This window comes from Rutidosis leptorrhynchoides, chromosome 10 (assembly GCF_046630445.1).
Source record: "Rutidosis leptorrhynchoides isolate AG116_Rl617_1_P2 chromosome 10, CSIRO_AGI_Rlap_v1, whole genome shotgun sequence".
NCBI classification, from domain to species: domain Eukaryota; kingdom Viridiplantae; phylum Streptophyta; class Magnoliopsida; order Asterales; family Asteraceae; genus Rutidosis; species Rutidosis leptorrhynchoides.
Genome location: NC_092342.1, coordinates 256,666,069 through 256,686,123, shown reverse-complemented (window position 1 = coordinate 256,686,123; position 20,055 = coordinate 256,666,069). Strand labels below are relative to the sequence as shown.

Here is a 20,055-nt window from a genome sequence, read left to right as displayed (position 1 = left end):
CAGTTACAACTCTATTTTACTAACAATTAAATCTATTGACATACCTCTCATATATGTCATGATATTTTCATCATATTTTAATAAAGATCATAACATAATTATAAATAGCTAATGTCTGGCCACACAACTTATTGGAGCTAATGAGAGTTAAGCTTATTTTTTTTATAAGCTTAAACTAGTAGTATCGTTTGAGTGACATATTTCCAGAACTTATGAAAAAAAGAAGCTCTATACAAAATAAGCTAGTTGAACTAGCTTATAAAAAAAACTCATAGGTTATAAAATGATTAATTATTTATTTGCTCTTTATATAATTATCTATCACATATCATATATTTAATTCTTTTTTTAGTGAATTTACATCTATAACTCCAGGTCCAAATAATTTTAATCAAACACTTATAAAAATATACGAGGTGATCCTCACATACTATTTTTTGATCTATGTACAATTTTGACTCATAAACTTACAGTTATGCTTCTAGATTAATTTAGAAAGTTGAACTTATATTATTATTGTAAGTATAATTAAGGGTAAAATAAGTAATCAAATGTACATGAATCAAAAAGTAGTGTGTTTACCTCCTTAAAAATATAAACTACGGCTTCTAATTTTAAAATAAACTACAACTAGTAGCCATAAACTCGAGCATATCAAACTAGTTGCAGCAAACACACCCCTGACTTTTGTATTACAAAAATAAAAACATATGTTCTTCACAGATGATTGTATTTTTCCTATTGAGCCAACTACAAAAATCTCAAACGATGAACTCCGCAGTCCGCATGTCCACTCAAACCAATAAAATAACGTACACGCACAACACCATGATTAAATCTCATCTCACAAACTCAAATTCACACCCAAAAACAGCTACAGAAATTTATGTCAAAATGAAAAGAGATGGGATACAATGTGATAGCTATACTTACACATTCGTGCTCAAGGCATGTAAGATGATATGTGGACTGTGGGAAGGCAAACAAGTTCATTGTGAAGTTGTAAAAGTAGGGTTTTTTGATTCGGATGCTTTTGTTAGAAATGGGTTGATCGGGTTGTATTGCAAGTGTAGGCAGATGAAGTGTTCTAGGGTTTTGTTTGATGAGTTCGATTGGAAGGATTTGGTGTCATGGAATTTGATATTGAGTGGTTATGTGCAGATTGGGGATACAGTGGAAGCACACAAGGTGTTTGATGAAATGCCTGAAAGAGATGTTGTCTCTTGGTCTGTTATGATTGATGGGTATGGCAAGGTTTGCAAACATTTAATTATTAATATTAATATATCTTGTTATTATTATTACGGATAATGCCAAACGCAGACCTTAGAGCTACGTTTAAACGTATGTCTAACAATCACTTATTTCACTAACACACGTGTGTGCTATTGTGTTCTTTTCAGAAAATGGGTGACGTTGCTCAAGCTCGGTTGCTGTTTGACAGAATGCAAAAACGAGACGTGGCTACATGGAATACCATGATAGATTCGTACACAAAAGTGGGCGATATGGTGGCAGCTCGAGAACTATTTGATGTAATGGAACATAAGAATATAATTTCTTGGAGCATTATCATAAGTGGATATTCGCAGAACCAAGATCCCAAGGAAGCACTAAATGTCTTCAATCTTATGCTTTCGTGTGAAGTAAAACAAGATAATTTCTGTATGGTGAGTGCAATATCAGCTTGTGCCCAATTGGGTGCACTTGATCAAGGAAGATGGATTCATATGTACATCAAAAAGAAGAAAATTAAACTGGATATTGTGGTCAACACAGCTCTGGTGGACATGTACATGAAATGTGGTAGCACGAAAGAAGCTCGCGCAGTTTTCAGTAGTATGTCTGAAAGAAATGTTGTTACTTGGAATGTAATGATTTCTGGGCTTGGTATGAATGGTTTTGGGAAAGAAGCTTTGACTTATTTTGACCAAATGGAGCAAGAAAAAATCCAAAAGGACGATTTGATATATGTTAGTGCGCTTTCAGCATGTAGTCATGGAGGGTTTGTAACAAAAGGTCTTGAAATCTTTAAGAAAATACAAGAACCAAAGGTTGAACATTATGGATGTTTGATTGATATTCTTGCTCGAGCAGGCAAATTGGAGCAAGCTGTTAACTTTATAGCATCAATGCCAATGAAACCGAATTTGGATTTGTGGGGTTCAGTTCTTTTGGGTTGTCGGGTACATAAAAATGTGGTTTTGGGTGAGTTTGTGTTGAGTAGGATTAAGAAACTTGGGGGTGATGATCCTGGGGTTGATGTGCTTATGTCGAATCTTTACGCTGATAACTGTAAGTGGGATGATGTATTGAAGATGAGGAAGATTGTTTTTGAAAAAGGGATTATAAAGGAGAGTGGAAAGAGTGTGATTGAGGTGGCTAATGGTGGTATTATGGAGTTTGTTTGTGGTCGAAAGGCTCAGTTTAAAAACGACGATATCGAATGGGCTCTTTCGAGCTTATCGAAAATGATGGATTTATAGTAGGGTCATTGAGAGAGCTTGTAAAAACATAGTATTTGTAATGTATACATTGTAATGTCAATGTATATTTACTTAACAAAAATTAGTTAAACACAACTCAATCTAAATCTAGATCTATACACCAGTCTAACTTTCTCTTATTCCTTACTAGCAGAAGTATCAAAACCAAGGACATTGTGTATCTTTTCGACTATTTACAACACAAGTCCCCCAACTTTCTCTAATTTCATAATCGTTCCCCGCATTCTTTGATCACATAAGGACAATCACTCTCTTCACTGTCATCATCATCTGAACTGGAATAACCCGAGTGACTCCCTTTATTAAACGGAAAAAGTTTATCACGACTACTTTCCCCTGACGAGTTCGAATGAGTTTTCTTCGACTTCATCACATTCGTTCTTCTTATCTCATTACAAACATTATCCAATAGTACCAAAAAATCACGAACGACGACAAACAAATGTAGACCCTCATCTTTTCTTGATTTCCCATGGAAGTAATCACCCGTTCGCTTGACCAGCGCCATTACCCTCTTCTCCTCTTCCAATAACCACAAAATTTCAGCTTCCGCACGATCCACAAATTCCATTAAAAACTTCCTGAACTCGGTGTCTTTATCTTTCTCTAAAGTTTTCATCTCATTGTTTACGAAATCTTTTGTTTTTCTTAACATATTTCCCAGCTTTACAACAGTTGATGTTAGCGTATCACCATCAACATGTGCGGCTTTTTTTACATCATCAAGTTCTTCACTTAACTTAGAAACAACCTCGAGTCCTTGTTTTTTAAGGTAAATTTCGAGTTCCTCTTTACTTAGTTGTTGTAGAACATTGTCTTCGGATGAATTCTTCTGTTCAGCCCTTGCTCGTCGCACAGCTTTATTTCCTTCAGACCAAATGATTTCTTGAACCACAAAAGACAAAAGAGTAGTCTTTCCATCTGCGCCTTTAACATCCGACAGTTTTAAAAGTGTATCGAGTTTGAACGCCTGGGCCCCACCGCGATACGTACCGACATTCATTCGGTTTCCAGTTTTAAGAACTGCTTCTAGAAGCTTCAGGAAAAGTCTGCTGTTTCTTAGGGTTGTGCAAGCTACCTCTAAAGCTGCAAAGGAGTCTTTAACTGAGGAAGATTCTTCATTAAGCGAGCCCATAAATAACAAAGCTTCGAGACGTTTGAATGCAAACGGGATATCAACCATGACCTTGAGGAATCGTTCCGCGGGTCCCAGAAGAGCGGGATTTCCACTATATGACCGCAACTTTAGTTCTTCTTCTGGGGTCGGTGCCATTTTCAACAAAGTTGCGATAAATTCAACAGGAAGCTCATTACCTGTTATCAGATTCACATCAAATATTGTAACAAACATATGTATGCGGTAGAAGAGCCAAACAATCAATGAAAGGAACGACATAATTTACCTTCCGTTAGGGCATCAGCCACTTCGGATGTGGTTACATTCAACGCTTTTAAGAGGATTGCCAAATTCTGTGCTTTTTTGGGCTCGATAATCTGAATTAACTTTGGTTGAGATTGTATATTTAGAGGGTTCTTTCCTTTGTCATTCTTGTTTTGAGCCGTTGCGCCATAACCAAATAGATTTTCCATCATCTCCTCATTGAACCTGTTAATTCAAACAGTCGGTTCGTAAGTAAAAAATAGAATGCTTGACTGTATAAACAGCTGCCCAACATCATATGACAGATGACTAAATAACACGAAAATCAAAACAATGTTACAAATCTTACTGGAACGATCCGGCTTTGATATCGTGCCAAACCATTGACCGGTTAGGGCTTGTATTCACCTTGTCCCAGAAAAAGGGTTTTAACTTGGCTTTATTTGCATCAGAATCTCCATTTTCGTTATTATCATCTCCAGCACGATTTAAACCACCAGGGGGAGGTGGCTTTGGTTTTGGCGGATTAGGGACTCTGGCTGGTGGTAGTGGGGGTGGTAAAGGTGCTTCAGGAGGAGGACGTGCAGGCGGAGCCTGCGGCGGTGGTGGTGGTGATGGCGGTGGAGGTGACGGTGATGATGGCGGAGGAACGGATCTTTCTAGTGGAAGTGATGATGATCCAAATCCTGATTCTTCATCTCCATGCATTGAACCACCTTTGGTTGATATATTACGGGTCCCGTCTCTTCTACTTCCAACTATCTTGGATCTCAGTATAGAAGCTGGTAACAGAATTATTATTTAATTTTTTATTTAAATTAAATGTCAAAGTTCAGTTATAAAAATAAGAGAATAGTCAGAAGTTAAGTAGTTACCAGTAGCAAAAAACTTTCCCTTCCTTTGTCCATCATCAGATTCAGTTCTATTCTTCTTCTTCTTAAGTAGATAAAAGCAAAGCAGACACAGCAAGAAGATGGCTAAAGCTGCTACAATGCTTGAAGTTATAGCGATTATCAACAACTTACGTTCCTTATTATTTTTACGTGATGAGTCCGATTTCTCGCTGGTCTTTTCTTGTGGATAAGGTTCAACATCAGGTACGGATTCAGGTGAAGGTTTAGGAAAATGTTCCGGAGATGGTTCAGGTTTTTTAGGTGGCTTAGGAGTCGGTGCTCTAATCGGGCCCTTGTAAGGAGCCGGTGTTGATGATGGAGGCCCATAAGGAGTAGGTGCTGGAAATGGAGTTGTATTAAGAGTCGGTGTAGGGGCCCCACCAACAGCGGGTGGTGGAGGTGTATCAAAAGTCGGTGTAGGGGCCCCTCCAAAGGCGGCTGGTGGAGGTGTATCAAAAGTCGGCGTAGGGGCCCCACCGAGAGTGGGTGGTGGAGGTGTATCAAGAGTGGGTGTAGGGGCCCCACCGAAAAAGGGTGGTGGAGGCGTGTCCATGTCATAACTGGGAGAAAAAGATGGGGCTTCTTCAGGAGTGAACGTCGAAGATGTGGGCCCCTCGGGTGACGATGGGGCTCCATCAGGAGTTGGTGCACTTGCAAATGCCTGAGATGGAGATGGTGATGGTATTGTCCACGGTTGACGAGGGTGGCGGCGCCTACGCCGCCGCCGCCTCCTCCTCCGTCGACGGCGCTTTGGTTGAAGGATTCTAGCATTAGGTCTTTTACCAAATTCTTGAGAAGTTACTTTGATGGGATTATCAGATAAGGATCTTTTGGGATTTAAGTAGTTTAAAAGAGAGAGATCCAAATTTGTAGTCTGGCCTGTTATGGCTTTACTTACAAGTGCTCTTCTTAACACTGCTGAATCTGAATTTGTTGCTTCTGGTAAATTAAATCCAAAATACTCGATAGCTTTTGTAATTTGTTTTAGTTGTTTCCTACAGAATATTGAAACTTGATCTACCTGTACACAAGAATGAGTGTTCATCAGAATTAATCCAAAACAAAGAATAAGAACAATTCGATTAGGAAATGTTAAATCGACAGCCTAATAAGTGTAATAGTACACTGTTGCTATTGGTCCAAAACATTCATCCTGAATGTCGAAATACTCATGTGAAAATTTACAGGAATTGTAAATGTATTCAACAAACGAAAGCTGAAAACAGCAACATATCATAGGAATTGTAAATGTATGTGTTTGTGTATATGCAATTTACAATTTAAATAAAAGGATAATGACGAATCATACCATATTTTCGTGTATATCACGATTGTGTATACGCACATTTTCGTATGAAGCTTTATCCAGGATTCTTTGATTTCCTTCACAGACACATACCAACGATAAAACAGAAAACGCTACGAAAACACCTAAATAACCCAACTTTTTCTTATCCATTGGCTTCTTAATCTACTATTCAGATCCATAGTTCTACCCTTTGCATTTCCATAAAAATATATCTGCTCGAAATCACCCCATATTCAACTAACAATTCTCATTTGCCTTCTCATGAATCAAAACATCACAAATCGGAAACCAAAAATGGCATTCGATTAACCGTGATCTCCAATCAAAACCATCAATTTCCAAACAAAATTTGGTTTTGTTTGGTAATGTTGCCTTCATAATCTAAATAAAAACTCGTCTGCGAATTTAGTGGTTACAATTGTCGTATCGATTGAGATATCCTAAATAATACTCCAATGACACCAAATCAACAAAAATATAATCAATCTACGTAACACTAATTATCACGCGAAATGAAATTTATTTTCACAATTTTTTGAGAAATGGGAGCTTATATCGAACTGTTGAACGCTGAAGCAGAGAGTAGACACAAATACGAATTCAATTTCGAATTAAAGGTAGATTTTAAGATAGAATAATTGCAGAATTGCTTGATTTTTGTTTGATTGTTAGAAGCATTCTGAAAGAACTTTTGTTGTTGGAAAATTAATTTGTTAGGGGTGAAAAGGACACGTGGCGGATGAAAAAATAGTGTTGATGATAATTGAAATTTCATATTTTTAGCGCCTACAAATTTGCACACAAGTGGTCAATCATTCAGGGCCCTATTTCATTTTTTTTTTCTTTTTTTTTTAAATCCACTTAATTTGTGACTACTTTATTTTTAATAATAACAATTTTAAATTTTTATAATAAAATCCTTAAATTAGATGTAACACATAATTATACTAATTGGATAGTAATATTTTTTAAGATGACTGATGCTAGCTTGATGAAAAAAGAATAGAATAAGTTGGGTCCAATTCAAAATAAATTAAAAATATAAACTAATACATAGTTGGAGTTTTAGACAAAAAAAAAAAAGATAAGGGTGGCGGTGTCGGAAGAGTGCGACGATTCAGATTTGTAAGGTGGCTATCGATTTGCTGGTGGTAAGCGGCGGTTGGGTATGCAATTAAAATAATGGTAAAAAAGTTATGCAAATTCGATTGCACTACAAAGTTCATAGTCATTTTTCGAAATGGCATTGTAATTATATGAAATCGTAAACAAAAAATTTTTTGCACACCGCCGTAAAGCGCGGTCCACTTTACTAGTTTCAACTAATTGTAAATATGGAGTATTTTATTATTATCGGCTCTATAATTATAATTAGTTAATAGCAAGCGTCGATTTATTGAAATTTTAACTGTCGTTTAAAGTTTAAATTGAATTTCAGGCATGATTTAAAACTCATGAAAATTTCATTTTACGATTTTCATAGCATCTCAATTTTTTCTAATCTTATTTTTAATTTATTTTACTATGTTTTTTAAAAAAATTATACTTATTGGTCGAATGTCTACTCGAAATCAATCTCTTTATCTGTTGAATAGAGAGATGGATGATTTTCGCTACTTTTGAGAGTATTTCACTCTGGGTAAAGAAATGACTTGTTTTTATTCTCGAATAAAAGAAGGATTTTCTACATCTCAACTCTCCATACACCACTCATGTCGTATTGAATTTTGTTGTTGTTGTTGAGTATTTTATTACTCCATCTGATCCCTATTTTATCTTCAAGTAAATAGAAAAAAAAAATAAAAAAAATAGAAGATTAAATTCTATTGGAGTATATCTTTAATGTAGACCTGGCAATTGTGACCCATACACTCAAATTCGAGTCAAATGGGTCAAGTTTTCGGGTCAATTGGATCTTGAGAAAAATTAAGTCTAACAATGTAAATCAATACTTAAAAAAAGATTCAAATGAGTTTCTCTCTAACCTATTGAGTCCTATACAAAAAATGAAGGAACATGTTTAATGGTATCAATACTCAAAGATCAATAAATAAAAATAGGTCTAATGGGTTTTGTGAATGGGTCAAATGGGTCTAGCATAAAAAGTTTCATCCGTCAATAATTTATGAAAGCATTCATGGTTATATCATTTATTATGTATATTAATAGTTCTTATGTATATATAATAAAAATTAATAACTAAAATAATGTTATAAATGTAAAAAAAATAAAGCGATGTAACCCATTTGACCCGTGACCCGTTTCGACCCGTTACCTAAAACGACCCAACCTGACCCATTTTGAGTCGTTTAAAAAATTGACCCGTTTGACCTACGACCCATTTCAACCAAAAATCATTTTGACCCGTTACCCAAATCGATCCAACCTGACCCGTTTGCCAGTCATACTTTAATATATGTGAATAAAACAAAAGACAAGCAAAATGTAAGGTTAAACTGAAAAGTAAATGAAAAATACAGTATTTTTATAACATTTTTTTGAAATGTATATTTTTGTCTAAAAACAATTAAATTAGAATAGAGGGAGTACTTTATTCATGCATTTTGTTAGAGAGTATTAATATTAATTAATTAATTAATATTAAACTAAACCAAAATTTGTGCTACATTTTACATATTATCTTATACTTGTATATTCATTTAGAAAACCACAAAACTGTTCATTTACTCCTTATGCGTAATTTTGTTAGTGTCTAAACGGAGACTGGTGTTTTGTGAATTAAGTAATACGAGTAATAATCATTAATCATTAATTTAATTCATAAGCATTTGACAGAATTAAATTACACCATATTAGGTTACATTGAGTACTTTTACTTAACTTTTTAATTTGGAAGACAGCAAAAATCATTTTCATTTACTCCTTATGCGTAATTTTGTTAGTGTTTAGATAGAAAGTGGTGTTTTGTGGATTAAGTAATATGAGTAATAATCATTAATTTAATTCATATTGCATTTGACATAATTTAATCAGAGCAAATTCCAATAAAAGATAACACTTTTACTCCAACTTTCTATTTTAGGTAATCTATATTTATTTTTACGATTAAATAATTATTTTATTAAATGTTAATCGAAAAGAGAAGCTTCGTTACTTTTAAGTTAGAACTCCGTCAAAAAATTAACGATACTTCCATTTTTTAAGTAAATCGTATGAAAGTCTAATCATTGGCAGTTACTTAAAGATATGCAAGCATGATAATATGCACATACGTGCGCCGTTAATCTTCTACGATCATATTACGAACATAACAAAAATTATGTAAATATTCGGTTCGTAAGAATAATTATTCACGAGGTCTTCCATATCTTAGAGTAAAATCTGCCAATGATCAAGTTTGTGTATGAATTACTAATGAAGGATCGTTAATTTTATAACGGAGTGCTAACTTAAAAGTAACGATACTCCATTTTTTTATATTAATAATCAAGCATAAAATGGTCCAAGGGGTTCGGTTCATGCGAGATCAACAAATTAGGGGGATTTAAGGGTTTCTTGAGTTTAACTCTCCGATCCGGAACCCTCATACGAGATGATGATCTCAAAAAGGGTGGTTAAACGTAACCCACCATCATTCGGGTTAGCCGGAATTGATGGCTAGAAGGCGGCGTTAGGACTTATGTTGTATAAACGTTACCTGAAACCGCAATGAGTTTAGAAGAGCTATTCTGGTCGCGCAGGTTGCTGGAGTGATTGGTATGGTCGAGAGTGATTTTTTGGTGAAATGGAATGTAATTCCAAAGTTGTGTTGTTTTTCTTGCTCAAGTTACTTCTATTTATACTCGTGAGCTTTTGTCCCTTAGTGCCACGTAGGGGGCCAAAGGATATGTTGATGCCACGTCGCATTGTCTTTGTCCTTTTATTTCAAAAAGCTGTAAAAGTGTTGTCATTATTTTAGTGATGTCCCCTTTATACCCTACTGTCCTTTTCTGGCCGTTATGCCATACCAGGATTGTACCGTCCTGCCACAGGTGTCCTTTCTGCTTAATTGTCGTCATAGTACATTTCTAGCCTTGTTCATGCCATTTAGATGGCACCATGTTTAAACTGTGGGACCAACGTTGCGGGCATTTTATTAAGGCATAATCAAATAGCGCGTAAGCAAGCGCACAGACACGATCTTGCGCGAGTATAAAAAGCGATGCGCGCCATTTTAATATTGCGCAATCGATGTGCAGCTATGCGCATCATTAAGTCCCCTCAGTTCTATATTGCGCGCAATTCATTGCGCGTGATGTAGAACTCTAATTATGACATATAGTGCGCTAAAGAAGTGCATTTAATGCTAGGGTGGTTTTTACGGCTTGTCAGTCTGTCACGCATGGGAGACTTTCAACACGATTACTGTAGCCTGTCAGTTTTTTCTCCGTTAGATTTGCGACACGTGTATGGCTGTGATGCGTTTTCCTTCTTTTCACGTTTTCCATTCAAATTTTTTCCTATAAATACCCCTATTAACTTCTTCATGAAATCTTTTACCGCTTATACACATTCTTCTTCTTCCTTCCTTGTGCAATCGATTCGACGCTTTTTCAACTTTCTTCGCTTTCTTCTTTAACGATCATCAGGTTAGAGCTTTCTTTCCCATCTTTCTCTTTCATATAAAAAAGTCATGTCTTCTTCTTCCTCTGTTACTGAAAGTAAGAACGTCGAGGAGATCTCTTCTGTGATCACTCGCCAAGATTTAGAGGAGATCATGGAGGATTATCCTCCTCTTCGCGCTTTAAACCCTATTTATCATAGTAATGGGCAACGTGCCAATGATCCTCCCACTAATAAAGTAGCTATATACTTGAAGGTGATGCAATATGGCAACCTTCGTTATCCACCTACCCCCTTCTTCTTATATGTTCTTCACCATTTTCGTATTGGCGCTGGGCAGCTCCACCCATACAGCGCATGTAAACTATCTCTCTTTGAGATGTGGTGTAGGGCGCGAAACTTTTCCCCTACTGTGAATCTGTTTAGGAACCTATATTCTTACCAGCCACATGAGAACGGCTGGTTCACATTTCGAGAGCGCGTGAAGTTTGCTCAGTGCACGAATGCGGGCATGCGCGAAAAGTGGAAGACATTCTTCTACATTGACAACTCTTTTATCCTCAATTCTTGCACAAATGTGCGCACGTGGCATTCTGGTGTCATAGGGACTTGAACGATAAGCCCACCATGACACCTAACGAAGAGCGCATATTCAATATGTGCAAGGGCAAGCAACTCCCGGTGCCCACATATGATATCGGCTAAAAAGTCACGTTTTTATCCCTCGATATTAGCCCCATTTATGATAAAGTAATTGACTTTATCATCTAAATAAGCATTTGTTTGCTTCATTTGGTAGATTATGTCATTACAAAGGCTATGTTTCAAGAATCACTAAAAACGGATGAAAAACGAGGAAAAACGAGCAAAACCGGCTAAGACGATTAACTCGCGTTTAAATAACTTATTTTATAATTTTTTGAAAAGTTTAATATTTTAATTTCATGTTGTAGGATATTTAATTCGAACGCGTGGGCGTAAGAATCGTCGGAAACGGAGCTAAAACGAAGATTCTAGAGTGAAAACGGTGAAAGACAAGTTACGATCCAGTAAACGGCTTGCCATAGGGGAAAACGGCCTGCCAGTAAACGGGCACCAAAAACGGCTTGCCTTGGAAAACGGGCATAAAAAACGGCCTTGGCAAACGGCTTGCCAAACGACCTGCCAGGGGTTTTTCAGCAATTTAATTACAATTTGGCCGCCAAATATTTCCTATAAATGGGGGCTTCATCCCACCATTTCAACATATCAATTCTTCACTTCTCTCTCAAATATCTCTCTATAGTCGCTCTCTAGTGATCTATAGGAGATTAGTTCTCTCTACTTTCTCTCTATAGATTCTAGAGAGAGAAAAGTACAGAGATTAGGAAAAATAATTATCTCTATTGTCGCTCTCTAGTGATCAATAGGAGATTAGTATGTATTTAGTAGTAGAAGCTATCAAGCATTGTAACGCTATGGATATTATGAAGAAATACAAGTGTTATTCTGCCGAAATTATTCGGTAACATCTATCCTTCCTTTTATTAATTTATTATAATATTCTTGTTCGATGTTTGTGATTTATTAATATTAGAAATGCTTGTTTCCATGATGTGTGAGTAATTGCTTGATTGTTTGCCATAATTTAATAATGTTAATTAGGGATGATTATCGTTTCATACTCGCTTTCTGTCTATGATATTAAACCTCGTTATTATCGTCCTTCCACCAATAAACTGTGACGACCCAGAAATTTCCGACCAAATTTAAACTTAATTTCATATGATCTCGACACGATAAGCAAAGTCTGTAATGTTGAGTCTTAAAAATTTTGAACTATTTAGATGGATTCATTTGACCTTGACTATTCCCGATGATTCACGAACAATTGCGTGTAAATAAACATGTAACTAAATATATATATGTAAATATAAAAATAAGTGTATATATAAATTTGATTTAGTCATTTGAATTAATTATGTAAAATAATTTACAAGATAAGAAAGTTGTTATTAAAAAATAAAGCTATATATAAATATATATAGTAGTTCTATAAAGAATTTTTATGACATGTATAATGGAATATATATCTAAAAGATATAGACAATATATGTAATATATATAGTTATTAAATATTGCATGATTAATAATATGTAATATTAATATATTTATAAGTTAAAAGATAGTTGCTATTACTTATTATTAACACTAATATCAGTATTATTAAAAATTTGATACATTTAATTACTAATATTATTAATATCATTACTACTTTATATTAATATTAATATTAGTAATATTAAATATTAAAATTTTAATAAATTTAAGGTTATGATTATCAAAATAAATACTTGAAATATAAATACTACTATAAGAATGATTAAATTTATTATTTAGTTGTAATTTAAATATTATTAGTTATTATGATTAATACTATTATTCTTATTAATATTATTATTTTTATAATTATAATTACCATTATTATTAAAAATCATTATAAACATTATTATAAAGATAATACAAATGGTCATAATTTTTTTTTATTATTGTTATCATAATTGTTAAAATTATTATTAATTATTATTATTATAATTATTATTATTATTAATATTATTATTATTAATCTACTTATTTATTTATTAATACCCAATATATATCAGATAAATAACTGAAAATGAATTTCACATAGCAATCAATTTGTACTACAATTTGTCTCTGCCTCACAACTTGATACAAGTCATAATCGATCGTACCAATCTATTGATTTTTATAAATTAAATTTTTATTTTCTTCTCTGAACGAATATATTTCTGTCGAGAGAATCAAGCTACAAAACAAATATTAATCGACTCATTTTGGATGTAATAACATCACTTTCCCTCTACATAACTCTCTTGTAATGCAATTCGAGTTTAAACCTAGAAAATTCACTGCAATTTTGAAGAAATTAGTCAAACGGCTCTGTATATCCAACTTTTTAGCCAACTCACGATTTCAAATGAAATTCCAAAATGTAATAATACAAACTTTTTTGAAATCCTTCACTTAATCTATCTGGAAAAGCTCAGGTATCAAATTTATCTATCAAGTAGAAATTTTCGAGTCAAAGATATATTCTAAAAAGTTAAACGATCTGTTCTTCAATAAATTCGAACTCGTTTTTGAGTTTATAAAGCAATTGATGATTGAGAAAGTTCCTAGGACTGATTTAGAACGAATTTTATTTAGGAAACGTGAACTAAAATGCTTTAAAAATTTCAATTGGTTACGTGCTCTGTAGAGTCTGTTCAATTCAAAAATCCTCTTTTCTGTTATTAAATTCAATTCAGTTATGATACAAATTGTCTTGGTTTCGTTTGTTAATCCAAAAAACACCTAATTAAATTATTGATTTGATGATCTGGATACCTGATCGAATTAAAGGATGAAGAGGATGAAGAAGAATAGAATAGAAAATAAATCAGGGTTAAATATGAACGGTTTTGGTATTAAAACAGAAAACGGGCTACAACCCAACGGTTTAGAGTGTTGATGGGTATTCGAGAGGTCACGAGTTCGAGTCCGGTCGGATGCATTTCTTTTTAGAAACCCTTTTAAAAGGTAGTTTTCATTTTTATTATTATTATTATTATTGATATTATAATTATTATTAGTATTACAAGTATTATAACTGTTATTATTATTATTATTACTACTAAAATAAGTATTAGTTATCTTTTATTATTAGTATATGATTGTAATCACAATTATGAATAATATTATTATTATGGTTACCAATTTATCATTTTAGTATCATTATTATTATTATTATTGTTATTATTATTATTATTATTATTATTATTATTATTATTATTATTATTATTATTATTATGATTAGGATTATTAATATTGTTATCATAAAAATAATACAAGTTATTATTATTTTCACTCATATTAGTATTAATATCATTTTTGTAATTATTAGTATTATTATTATTATTATTATTATTATTATTATTATTATTATTATTATTATTATTATTATTATTATTATTATCATTAACATATGTACCATTTTTAACAATATCATTATTATTAGTATTATCATTATCAAGAAAGTTATTATTATTAGTAAATCATTATTATCAAAACTATCATTCTTTTAGATAAATATTTTGTACCTAAAATATATTTTTGTTACATATACTATAAATATATTAATAGTTTATATACCTATATATTAAACATATTAACATTATCTATATAAATACTTATATATAACAAACTAATGATTTTTAAATATAATACTAATCATATATATAGAAATACTAATATAACTAAATATACAGATATTAATCATTTTAAATATATATATATATATACAACATAAATATATATAATATATAATTTAAGATATAATATAAGTATTTGTTTTTAATGGAATCTAGTATAAACTCTATATAACTAAAAATATAAATAATACATACTATTAAAGGAAATTATGTGATTCCATTATATGTTTTAATAAATATACAATTGTTATAGGTTCGTGAATCCGAGGTCAACCCTGCATTGTTCAGTTTCGTCATACGTATTTTTACTACAAAATACAGTATTGTGAGTTTCATTACTCCCTTTTTATATATATTTTTGGGACTGAGAATACATGCGCTGATTTTATTAATGTTTTACGAAATAGACACAAGTGATTAAAAACTACATTCTATGGCTGGATTATGAATATTGAATATCACCCATTTTTAGCTTGGTAACCTAATAATTAGGAAATGGGTATGACCCCTAATTGACGCGAATCATAAAGATAGATCTATGGACCTCGACAAGTCCCATCTGAGGTACGGATGCTTTAGTACTTTGAGATTATTATTATTATACAGACGAGAGGTTCTGTTTGGGGATATTCTATGCATTAAAGTTAAGTCGATTATCAAGCGTTCACCATATGAATGATTTTTAATTCGCAAGTTATGCGTACTATTTTGTACTCGGGTTACGTGTACAATTAAAAATATGAAATCTTGTGGTCTATTAAGATATTGAAATGATTGTTATGATAAACTAATGAACTCACCAACCTTTTGGTTGACACTTTAAAGCATTTTTATTCTCAGGTATGAAAGAAATTTTTCGCTGTGCATTAGCTCATTTTAAGGATATTACTTGGAGTCATTCATGACATATTTCAAAAGACGTTGCATTCGAGTCGTTGAGTTCATCAGGATTATTATTAAGTCAATTATAGCTGGATATATTATGAAATGGTATGCATGCCATCAACTTTCGATGTAAAGAAAGATTGTCTTTTAAAAACGAATGCAATGTTTGTAAAATGTATAATATAGAGGTCAAATACCTCGCGATGTAACCAAATGTAATGTATCTGTCCACATGGATTAGGACGGGTCGCTTCATGTAGTATCAGAGCGGTGGTCTTAGCAAACCAGGTCTTGTATTAGTGTGTCTAACTAGTAGTTGTTAGGATGCATTAATGAGTCTGGACTTTGACCGTGTCTGCATGTCAAAAATTTTGCTTATCATTTAGTGTCGAAAATTATTTGCTTATCATTCTTAAAGTCTAGACACATCTTACTGCCTCTATTGCATAGACAGTGTATAGATAAATTCATATCTTAGCGTATGTGTTACCGTTACCTTTGCCTGACAGCTTTCGTAGATTCCTCCGTAACTTATGGGATTTTAGTATTATATATGCATATATAAATTATGTATTGCAGGGTACTAATCTACATTTTATAATCTATTTCTTATCAAAAATCCTTCATCTGATCATATGAGATGAATCCCTCAACCAGTTCGAGTCTCTCAGATTCCGATAGCTATTCCGACATGGATATTCACCTAAGCTCCGAAGGCAGTGTAAATGAAATGGATCAACCAAACTAGTCATCTTCAATTCTGGATGAATTGGGGATGGGTTCGTAGATGACTTAACCGATGGAGACGGGAAGAAGGCGATCCTTTCCATCCACCACATAGCCCTCTTGGTGAAGAACCTGAATTATTTACCGGCGAACCCATTCGAAACACCATTTCCACACTCATTTCCAGAGTATCTCGCTGATAATGCTAAAACGAATACATATTTCATAGCATTATCCTTCAAGAAAGACAAGCTTTTAGTTACAGTTTTTCTATTTACAAGTGATATTCGTTTAAATATTAAAAGGTGAAGACAAAAGACAGATTCGACGATTTGAAGACGCAAACGACCAAAAAGCTAAAGAGTAAAAAGTACAATCCAAGTGGTTCGAATTATTGGTGAGAAACGTCTAAGAATTACAGGAGTACAAGCCGTAAAACGCAAAGTACAAGATATTAAATCGTACGAAAGGACGTTCGAAAATCCGGAACCAGGACATGAACCAACTATCAACGCGCGACTCAACGGAACTGAAAGTACAAGTTAACTATGCACAAAAATATAATATAATATATATATAATTATATAAAATTATATATATTATATTATTAAAAATCGTCGGCAAACTAGAAAACAAATCATTGTGAGCTGTCTCAGAGGTCCATGCGATCGCATGGCCATGAAGAATAAACTTCATGCGATCGCATGAGCCAGAAATCATGGCCAGGTCCTATAAATACCACGAATTTGGACGAGTAAATTACACCTTCATCAACTAATCTCTTACTCTCTCTCAATATATTTATATTTATATTTTAATTATAATTTTAATATTAAGTTAATAATAATAAGGTTATAGTGGCGAATGTTTTAAGTTTGTAAGTCGAAATTCTGTCCGTGTAACACTACGCGATTAATACTCATTGTAAGTTATGTTCAACCTTTTTAAATTAATGTCTCGTAGCTAAGTTATTATTATGCTTATTTAAGCTGAAGTAATCGTGATGTTAGACTAAATATTAAGACGGGGTTATTAGGCTTTGGACCATAATTGGGGTTTGGACAAAAGACCAACACTTGTGGAAATTGAACTATGGGCTATTAATGGGCTTTATATTTGTTTAACTAAATGATAGTTCGTTAATTTAATATAGAGATTTACAATTTGTAGTAATTATAAATAATCACATACACTCGATCGAACACGATGGGCGGGATATTTATAAATACTAACAATCGTTCATTTAACCCGAGATGGGAATGGATTAATAGTTAATGGACTCATTAAAACAGGGGTGGATTACATACAAGGACACTTGGTGTATTTGTTAATAAAGTATTAAAACCTTGGATTGCACACAGTCGATAACCTGGTGTAATCATTAACAATGTATTAAAACCTTATTACAGTTTAAGTCCCCAATTAGTTGGAATATTTGACTTCGGGTATAAGGGTAATTTGACGAGGACACTCGCACTTTATATTTATGACCGATGGACTATTATGGATAAAAACCAGATGGACATGTCGAATAATCCAGGACAAAGGACAATTAATCTATGGTAATAAATTAAAATTAACACGTCAAACATCATGATTACGGAAGTTTAAATAAGCATAATTCATTTAATTTATATCTCATCGTACTTTTATTTACCGTCATTTTATTTATCGTCATTTTAATTATCGTACTTTTATTTTATTGTACTTTTATTTATCATCATTTACTTTACGCTTTAAATTAAGTTATATTTATATTTAATATTTTACATTAGGTTTTAATTGTGGTTTAAGACATAAAATTGACAAACTGGTCATTAAACGGTAAAACTCCTTTTATAACAATAATAATATTACTTATATATATATTTTTATACAAATATAGTTTAAAATAAATATAGTATTAGACTCAGCTAGCTCCCTGTGGAACGAACCGGACTTACTAAAAACTACACTACTCTACGATTAGGTACACTGCCTATAAGTGTTGTAGCAAGGTTTAGGTATATCCCATTCTATAAATAAATAAATAACTTGTATAAAATTGTATTGTATTTAATAGTATTTCGTAGTAAAATTAATAGTATACATACTACACCTCGCACACATCAAGTATTTTTGGCGCCGCTGCCGGGGATCAACAACACCGAAGCGAAACGCTATAAAAAAATAGTTTTTAAGATATTTTTGTAAAAATATAATATTTCTTATTTTGTAAAAATATTTTGTTAACAATACAAAAATATAAAAACATAAAAAAGTATATATATATATATATATATATATATATATATATATATATATATATATATATATATATATATATATATATATATATCTATTTAAGTGTTTAAATAAAAAGAAAATATATTCTTTTATATAAAGTATAAAAGTAATTTTTTTTAGTTCTTAAAAATATTAGTTTATAAATATTACTTATATTAATTTGGTTGAACCTGCAATTTTTGAACCTGCATAGTAATCTGAATCTGCATCCATGCGATCGCATGGCTGCACCACTTTAAACTCATGCGACCGCATGAGCCTGTCTGATAGGTCTGGTACCTTTGACTGTACGATTAGGGTTTACGTTTAATAATAATTATTATTAATTAAGTTATTATTTAGGGTTTTAATTAAAAAATATTTAGTTTAAGTTTATTTAAATTAGTTTTAATTAAGTTTTTATAATTATAATTAATACTTTTATAAAATAATAATATAAAAATAATATTTTTATAAAAATAAGTAACTTTATCATTTTTTGTATCTTTTTATAAATTGTAAATTTTTATCGTTTAATTCGTAATTTGTATTTTTATCATTCGTAATTAGTTTTAAACTTAGTATCTTGCCGTAGTAATTTTATATTTCTAGATTCTTAGGCTTTGCCATAAAATCCCTTAAGTGCTTTTTCTTTATATTAAGATTTAGATGCTTTAGAATTTTACGACGTCGCTTATCACTTTAATATTTAATAGATTTTAGTACCTATTAAGTTATTGCCGTTTTGGATATAGAATTCCTTTAAGCTTTAATTCCTTTAGACGTAACTTTTAATATTTAGTTTTTAGACTTTTAAGTTTCGACGCTTTACTTTTTTTTATTATTTTTAGACCTTTTATTTTTCGACATTTTTCGACGCACTCTTTTTCTTCCTCTTATTTCTCGACGCTCTAGTTTTTAGGACATAGATTTTATCTTCAAAAATTTCGACGAAAAATTATTTTAAGCGGTTAAATTGATAGACATCCAAAATTTTCTGGTTAGTAATAATAGTTGGATTTGTTAGTGGCGAGTTGTGGGCTTCCGATTTAAAGGGTCCTGGCTACCTGCTGCATCTATTGGCTATTCGAAACGTGGGCAAAATCAGAAAAGTCTATTAATTTGATAACTTATATAATTTTTTATTTTTATAACTAATAGGATATTCAGTGAATGCACCGAGCAAAACGTTCACCATCTTTCATACGTTCACCTCCTGTAACTCGATCAAGACATCTAGCCAATATCGTCGCCGTTGATTTCTCTTTAGAAT

At 32.3% G+C, this 20,055-nt stretch overlaps 2 protein-coding genes across 2 annotated transcripts; one reads left to right on the top strand and one right to left on the bottom strand.

Annotated features, from left to right (window-relative positions):
* Positions 1–647: 647 nt before the first annotated feature.
* Positions 648–2,498, top strand: LOC139872066 (pentatricopeptide repeat-containing protein At4g38010-like). Its single transcript, XM_071859870.1, has 2 exons — positions 648–1,254; positions 1,404–2,498. Exons 1-2 carry the CDS (start codon positions 724–726, stop codon positions 2,484–2,486), a joined length of 1,614 nt encoding a protein of 537 aa, XP_071715971.1. The 5' UTR covers positions 648–723; the 3' UTR covers positions 2,487–2,498.
* Positions 2,499–2,712: 214 nt separating this feature from the next.
* LOC139870976 (uncharacterized) lies at positions 2,713–10,109 on the bottom strand. Its single transcript, XM_071858735.1, has 8 exons — positions 9,894–10,109; positions 6,346–6,471; positions 6,091–6,252; positions 5,908–5,997; positions 4,764–5,802; positions 4,238–4,670; positions 3,911–4,113; positions 2,713–3,821 (listed from the first exon to the last, which is right to left on the bottom strand). Exons 1-8 carry the CDS (start codon positions 10,107–10,109, stop codon positions 2,713–2,715), a joined length of 3,378 nt encoding a protein of 1,125 aa, XP_071714836.1.
* Between the last annotated feature and the right edge of the window lie 9,946 nt (positions 10,110–20,055).

Coding starts and splice junctions, on each gene's coding strand:
- LOC139872066 (XM_071859870.1), top strand. CDS start 724: ATGATTGTATTTTTCCTATTGAGCCAACTACAAAAATCTCAAACGATG. Junction 1,255..1,403: donor TGATTGATGGGTATGGCAAG/GTTTGCAAACAT, acceptor TGTTCTTTTCAG/AAAATGGGTGACGTTGCTCA.
- LOC139870976 (XM_071858735.1), bottom strand. CDS start 10,109: ATGACGACAATTAAGCAGAAAGGACACCTGTGGCAGGACGGTACAATC. Junction 6,472..9,893: donor TAAGGGACAAAAGCTCACGA/GTATAAATAGAA, acceptor GTTTTTATTTAG/ATTATGAAGGCAACATTACC. Junction 3,822..3,910: donor GGCTGATGCCCTAACGGAAG/GTAAATTATGTC, acceptor ATCTGATAACAG/GTAATGAGCTTCCTGTTGAA.